We start from the raw sequence: 8,381 nt of genomic DNA, 5'->3' as shown, positions 1-8,381 counted from the left end.
GCAACGTAAACAGTCCGAGCGAGCGGTCTATTTCGAGCGCGGTCGCGCACACCGTTTTTATCTTTTTTTTTTTTATTTTTTCCCCGTCCGTGTGGGGTCGCGCGCGCATTCCAACGGCGGCGGCGGCGGCGGCGATAGTATGAGGACAGCTGAGAGCGCGCGCGCCGCGTCGTCGACTGACGGAGTACGGTCTAAAGCGCGCGCGCCCGCGTCGTCGGCCGTACGAGTACGGCGTAAAGCGCGCGCGCGCCCAATCCCGTGGAAAAACCCGTGCGCGCGTATTCGGTTGCATTATTGTTTTGTACACAACAACAACGTACAGTAATAATAACACCACGGTACCCGCACTGTACGCCGCCGCGCGCCACGGTATACCGCGGTAGTCGTACGGCGACCACGGCAATAATAGTATTATTGTTGTCGCGGTGCGTTTGTAAAACAAATAAAAATTTTATTTCAATACACAGTCGTGTCGATACTGCTGTGTAGTATGTTGTAAAACGTCGGCGTGCGACCATCGTAGACGTTTTGCGAACAATATCTGATTTGGCGACGACCGCCGCCACCGTCTCGGGGCACAGCCGCGCGTTTATCTAGTGACGGCGGCGCCGATGACGGTGACGATTTCGTCGCGGTGCCGGTCGCGTCGTTGTTGTCGTCGTTAACACCAGTGTTAACAGTCGGCGGTCCGGGCTCGACGAGCGCGGCGTTTTCGGCGGTCGGAAACCGACGGCGGCGGCGACAAAGACGACGACGACATGGGAAACTATTGTTCGTCGAAACAAAAGGACGGCGGAGGCGGTTCCGACGAGTGAGTTATTACGTTATGTATTATGTTAATAATAATGTAGGAAAAATGAAATAATAAATCGCTCTTCTTGTCGTAAAGAAACGACATAAAAACAGTATGAGTGGTGTACGACGTGGTATGCTCCGCTTGTTGTGGTCAAGTCGAGTATACAACGGTTAGGTTAGGTAAGTGTTCTCGAACAGACAAAAGTGTAGCCGTTTTCACCGTCGTCGTACATATTATATTGTATTTTTGTAGTCGCGATTTTGGAGGAGCTTCTCAGCGAGCGACAATCCGCGGTCGTTTTGACACCCTCGAATATAATAATTTATGTCGTTCTGAGATGGTCAATTAGTTTGTATTATTTTATACCGCGATAAATCAATATCGGACGGTATATACTACATTGCAAAGCTGTTATTAAATATTATAAGTATGTTACTATATATTCAATAATGAAGGGGTGTGTGTTTGGGGGTGAAGTCTCTCATCGCGTGTAATCCGTGACTACAAAACTCTATAACAGAACAATAAATTATGAACTTTAGCAGTTCTATATATTATTTTATCGTTGAAATTGTGCCCCTGAATGTTATGTTATTCTTAACTAGGTAGTACCTTCTATATTGAAATAATATTGTACTATGTATTGGTATGCTGTGTATGCTGCCATCGTCGTACCTACTTATAAACAATAATAGTAATGAATAACGAGAGGTAACTAGTTTTAATAATAATTATTATTATTATGGTACGAGAGCCGAACCTCCCTCCCTCCGGGGCGAGGGCACTGCAGAGAGGAAGAGTATTGTTTGGACAGCTGCTGCTGCTGCTGGTGCTGTTAACTATAAAAATATGATATATATTGTACGCTTTAACGCTAGTGTCAAATTTGTTTTTTTTTTATCAAAATATTACACTCAAATGTTATAGGTAACTTTAAGTATCGTTTTAACTTGTGAAGTTTGTGACGCTCGTCGTCATTCGTCGATGGTAAGGAGAAAATTAGAAAAATCGATCACCATAGATCCCTCCTCCCAATTTGAAAAATAATAATGTTCTCATGAATCACGATTTTTTATTTCATATAAATTCTAGTCTCAATAAAAATGCATGTATCAATCTCTTCTTCGACTCTTCAATACAATATAATATGATCAAAAACCTTTCGTGCAAAATATAGGACTAATTTTACCGACACTATTAGTTATCTTGATAAATTTGTAATCAATAGCACTTGAAAACTAATGGCCTATTATATATAGGTACCATCGATCTGTGATGGTATGTCGGTATATTTTTATTATATAGAAACTACGCTCCGCTTATATCGACGATGTTTTCAATTTTTATCAGTGTGATAGACAGGGGGAAAAGTTTAGTGGACCATGAAATATTTTATGTATTTTATGCATTTATAAATTGTAGGTGTAATACTTAAAAAAATGACTTTAAAAATTAGTAATTCTATAGCTCATTATGTCTAAATAATATTACTGTCGAATTTTTCGACCTTTAATAAAATCAATTAATTAATAGCATAACAAAAACATTCTTATAACGTTGTACCTATGTAATTTATGTAGCTACCTATGCTAGGAAATAACTAAATATAAAAAAAGTTAAATGATTAAATTATCTCAAGTCCCGTTGAAACTTTAAACTATGACATCGTAAAAGAAAAAGTAATTAATTATATAGTCTCATGATGATCTTCAGTTATGGATAAGTGCTAAGAAAACTAATTTAAAAATGTTTTTTGAAATAATTCCTTCTTAATTAACTAAATATTCTACTCCATTTGTTGTTTAAAATCAGATGCTTTATAAAGACTTCAGAATAATGGCAGTGCATGAATAGAAGTTAAATGCTTTTATATGAGATTCCACGATATACTACTTAACTATTCTAATCTACTTATTAAAAATTTATCGTCCTTAACCATTCTAGGTAATCCACCAAGACTCGCTAATGGTGTTGCAATCTTTTAAATGAATAAAAACATTTTTTTTTTCAACAACAATGGTAATAATTAAGACTTGGATTTTAATTTATTTGCATTTTTTTTTTTTGCAATGGCTTAACACGATGCTTTTCAAATTACTAATTTATTTTAAGTGCATATCATTATTTTAGATAATTTTTTTCAGAATACTAAATTTCAAGTTTTATAGGTAATTATATATACCTATATAATTGATAATTAATTAAAGATCAGATAGTGCCTTCAATGAGTAGATTTCTTCAACAAAATTATTATAACACATTAACACTTATTTTCTTATTATCGATTTTTACATTTTCTGATTGTGCTTTTTTTCCCGTATAAATGATAAATATTGTATAGAAAAATAAATATACTAAACTCAAATTCATACTATATTATAATTTATCGTTAACTAAAGTTGTAAAGTTAGACTGATTAATTTTGATAATGGTACTGGAAGCCCGAAAAAAAAGTATCTTTCGCATTGAACTAGTTTTTAATCTATATAAAATATAATAGAGTATATTATGCTCTGTTTTGTATCGTTTTTCGAAAACAGTGATTAATATCTGCATTATTTATAATAACTTTCAATTATAAATTATACTAAATATATTATTTATTATCCCTGATAATAAAAGAAATTAAGCCCATCATAAATATATTTAATATTTAGTTAAAAAAAAATCCATTTTAGGGTCAAATACACAACTTAAAAGTTTCAACTATTTGACATTTTGACTGTTTTTTTAAATTCGATTTGTTCTTACTACGCAATATTGCTATAATTTTTATTTTTAAATTTAACTATTTTAAAGTTTCAAACAAAATTAGGTACCTAATAATAAAAAATATAATGAAATTGGAATTGTTTTATAAACATTTATTTATGAAAAATTTAATTACGAGTACATAATACCTAGTTGTTAGTTTTTAAGTTGAACAATTTATTTTCTGTATTTGAGCTTTAAATTTTTGTTTTCGAGTTTCATTACTTTAAAAATTAAATTAGGTAAAGATAAAAATAATATTGAAGGTTTCAAAAATGTTGAACTTTAATTAAAACCAATTTGATGCTTTTAAAGGTTTAACTATTGTGATGACGAACAACTGAATATTTGTGAATGTTTTTTTCATATTTGTTTGTTACTATTTTATACCTGCATGATCATCGTAAAAATGTATATAATTGGACGGGAGGTGATTATTTGTCATTATAGTGTAGTGTACATTAGAAAGTGAAAGTAGCACTTGATTGTAGTTGGTGAACAAATAGTCATACAAAATAGTCGTACACATAAAATATGTAATTTTGTCAATTTAAATCGCAGCAATCACTGTATGCTCATATTATACTGTATATCGTATTCATATGTATCCAGTATACATTTATTGCATCTATATCATAACTAGATAGACGAGACGTCGTCTTGTCGCCAATATCGAAGTCGAGAACATGGCTTTCGTTATCAACGTGATTCGTTGATCGTTCATCTGACAAGCGACGATATATCCCACACGGACTAAGATTAATATAGAAGAACGAAAATGAATTGTCTGACGGCGTGACACGGGACCGGTCACGAACTGTCAGTGAAATCCCATAAAACAATAAATACATATATAATATAATATATGTAGGTAATCCCATATATTTTGTTGAATTCTGATTTAAACGGCGTAGGTATTGTAAAGACGAACATCGACGCAATATATATGTTACTGACCTTAGACAGATATTGGGATTTACACTAATATATTATATGTAATATAATATAATGTATTTTAATATAAAATGATCTTATTTCCTACAATATTTTTTGATCATTATTATTTTTCTAACAGTTAAAATAAATGTAAATTGTTGTTCATGCGTTAATTAATTAAAAACACGTCATTGAAAATATAGATATAAACTTAAAACATCCCACGTTATCATTTAACGTCGCGCCTTATATTCAAAAAATATATGTGGCTTCCCACTTACTTGACTTGCTGTTTATAGAATTTTCCACTAACCACGCTCGTATCAATTTTTTGCTTTGAATAATATAATACTCGTATTAATTAGAATTTTGAGTTTTTAAATATTAAGTTTGCTTAAAAGGTATATTATTAATTATACCTATTGATCTTGTGGCGATAAAAACTCCTTTTTTCATTCTTTTTTACTAAACATTTTCAAGCGGATGATTTTTTTTTAAAAAAAACCTACTCTCTGTATTATAAATCAAAATTCAAACTAGTAGTTTCTGAAAAATGAACATAGTAATCCAGAGCGGTATAAAAATTGATAAATTTAATCGTTCACTGAAATGTAATTAACAATCATGCGTCAATATAAGCACTAAATCACACTTAAGTGACAATTAACTCACTATGGATTCATTAAATGTTTATTAATTGCTTATGATTAAGAATAACGTGCAAAATAGTCATGATAATAGATTTAATATGATAATTTTAAATTATAATAATAAATATTAATACAGTCACCATTAGATATTTCGTAAAGAGGATAGAAAAATATCAGAAATTGAATAAATCCATTACTAAAGGAGAAAATGGGATTGAGCACACTTGATGAATCTCCCTGTATAATCACTAATCAGACATACAGACAATAATAATTATTACATAAGGTTACGTTCACTTTGTTTTCATAAAGAAAAAATATTCTTGTCAGATTTTCATTATACCTAAATAGATCAAATTTAATATAATTAATACTAATAAAACATTTACAATTTTTACTTTTGTCCTATGAAGTTATTTTATACATAATTTTTATAAAACATGTTTAATGTTTATATCGCAATAGTAAATATATTATTATCTGTTTAATTTAAAGTATAATTATAACAATAATAATGGTAAGATCTTACAAATGTTTACTGATTATAGTTAAATTATAATGTTATTCATCGCAGAAGTTTAAAAATTATAATGATGGGTAACTCCATTTATTTATTTATTTAGTTACAAATGAAATTCAAATACAAGATGCTAATTCAATAAATAGAAATTAAAAAATAACTAAAATAATATCGAATCGAACAAAAGAAAAAGAAATATAATAATAATAATTAGACTGAAAACAATGTGCATCAAAGAAAAAAATCAAAGTCGATTCTGAAATACTTATCATTATTTAATTGAATATTAGTCGGAGAGAATATATATTTGAGGGGAGCATGAAGAGTATAAAATAAAAAAAGATTTATAATATAATGACGATTTATTTTGAAGTTAATATATCTTAATAGATTTGATTGGTGAATCATCTATTCTATTATTTAATATATTAAAAAACAAAGGAACATAAGATTATAAGAATACCTTTATTGATGATCTGATTCGGATTTAAGATTTTAAAAGTTACTAAGTTGTAAAATTTTAAATTAGTAAATTTTTTAGGACAGGATAAAAAAAGGAAGAGAGACAAAAAGGATTTTGATGCACTTTACATTGTTTTATAAAGCTAGTTACATAATGCTCATCTCATACAATTTATGTTTCATGTATTTATGAATTAGAATATTTAGGTATTTATCAAGTTTGTTGACAATTTTTAATTTTAAGGTAATTTTTCAAAAATGTTTAGAGTATTTTATAGTGTTATCAGGCATTCAATATTAAAATCTGGACTTTTAAAATTTGTATTCTACAAATAACTTATATTAGTGTGCAAACAAGGTTTTCACTTAATCAAATGTTATCACTTATAACGGATTCTTATGACTTATAATCAAAATTAGGATTCAATAAAAATAGTTTACTTTTCAAATTAAAAATCCATGTAGAAAATTTAGAATTATTCTGTAGTTCTGTAAAACTTATTTAAATTAAGTAAAAAATATTTTTTTGGCTAAAAATTTGTTCAAGATTAATAAAAGAGAAAAATAACTGCATTTTATAGGAGCATTATTTTGAATTTTTAAGTCATTAAATCATACTTTTAGTGTATTAAATACATCTTCAACTCTACTTATGTATATTTATTGTATATAATTTATATTTCAAAATTTGAAAAAAACCTGAACACATAATTTCTAAATCCAGACTTGATAGATATCATGGTACGGCTGTTATAGTCTGTACTTTACACTGACATTATTTATACACATGCATTTTCCTCAAGAACATCCGACAAATGAAATATAATATTGTTATGTATTGTCTTTTACTACAACAATAATAGACGACTAATTTCGGTTATGCGACTTGAAAACAATAACATAGTCCGTCACTTAATTGCCCGTTGACGGTAAAATGTATATACATAATGTAAATAGGACGCTCGGTATGATTTGATACACCAGCTGTCTTTCAGGATTGTTATTTTGGGTTTAGTTGAATATATTTGGTAATTTTTAGTAGATGTAAGTACAATGCCTGTTTTAACAAACAATTATTTACATACGTACATGTACAGACTTTCATCTATGTATATAGTCATAGGGTATTTATTAAATATACCTAACCTGCTCACAAAGATAAAACATGTAATAACTTAATATTTAGGGTCGAGGATATTGTCCCAAAATTTACAATTTTAAAATAATAACTAATTTTATTTGTACCTACTTTCTTCGGTATTGTCATTTATTAGGTATATAATAAAGTAAACTTACTTTCAAATAATAATTAAAACTGATCTTTTTATTTTTATATAGCAGTGAAATCGATTAATTTGATTAATCAATAATACTTAGATGCCTATAATATATAATATATATTTATAAGATAGATATAGACATTAAAAACGGCTGTATGCCAGTACAAAATAGTATATACATGATATACATAAAATAGGATTTCTGACTGTTGGTCCTTTATGCATTCCTAAACAGCTGGACCGATTGCGACGAAATTTGGTACAGAGATATATTATTAAACCGTTGTATAATCAATGATTATGGGCAGAAGATTAAGGGCTAGGTTAAAAAGTGATAGATCGAATCCTGGGAGGTGCTCAAACAGACATTTTGAGATTTGCGATAGAAATTTTTGTTTATAGATGGTTGTTATTATTTTTTATTATTTGTTTTTATGGCACGTGCGTCTGTGATATTAAAATTTAAAAAAAATAAACAAATACTGTTGTAAAATTATTACTTAGTATATTTTAACCGTTATCTTTCTATATGTATAAAAATATACTGCTAGCAATATTAGCATAATCACAGGTAACGAATTTAACACACAGTTTGAGACATAGGTATAAGAGGTAGTATTCTTAATAGGCTACGAAGTGCACGGATTCAGCTAGTATATGATATAATTCAGCAAGCATACTTTCAACCATGTTTTCTTTTATTAATGAATTTATTCAAATTTTGATTTTTAAATTTTTAAGTATATGATAAAAACTTATTTTTTTCAAATAAGGACCGATTTTCCTCCGATTTCCTAGACCGATTTTACTGAATTTGTTAAAAAGGCGATTTTAAAAAGTTTTAATGTATTAAAAACAAAATTTGAACAAATAGTTTCTGAAATATTAAAATGTTTGTACTAAAGATAATAGTCCTTAAAAATAATGGCTTTAAAAAAATATAAAAAATGAAATATTTAATCTAGTTTTAATGATAATCAAAAATG

General features: G+C 29.1%; 1 protein-coding gene across 1 annotated transcript in view; it reads left to right on the top strand.

Annotated features, from left to right (window-relative positions):
* The first annotated feature begins 129 nt into the window (after window positions 1–129).
* LOC114126740 (uncharacterized) overlaps window positions 130–8,381 on the top strand; it is a 25,626-nt gene continuing 17,374 nt past the window's right edge. The window contains exon 1 of the mRNA XM_027990748.2: window positions 130–811. Coding sequence (XP_027846549.2) covers window positions 759–811 — 53 coding nt within the window. The 5' untranslated portion in view covers window positions 130–758. The remainder of the gene's footprint in view (window positions 812–8,381) is intronic.

This window comes from Aphis gossypii, chromosome 3, assembly GCF_020184175.1.
Source record: "Aphis gossypii isolate Hap1 chromosome 3, ASM2018417v2, whole genome shotgun sequence".
In the NCBI taxonomy this organism is placed as follows: domain Eukaryota; kingdom Metazoa; phylum Arthropoda; class Insecta; order Hemiptera; family Aphididae; genus Aphis; species Aphis gossypii.
The sequence above is the reverse complement of the archived record's forward strand: the minus strand, read 5'-3'. Positions and strand labels throughout refer to the sequence as shown.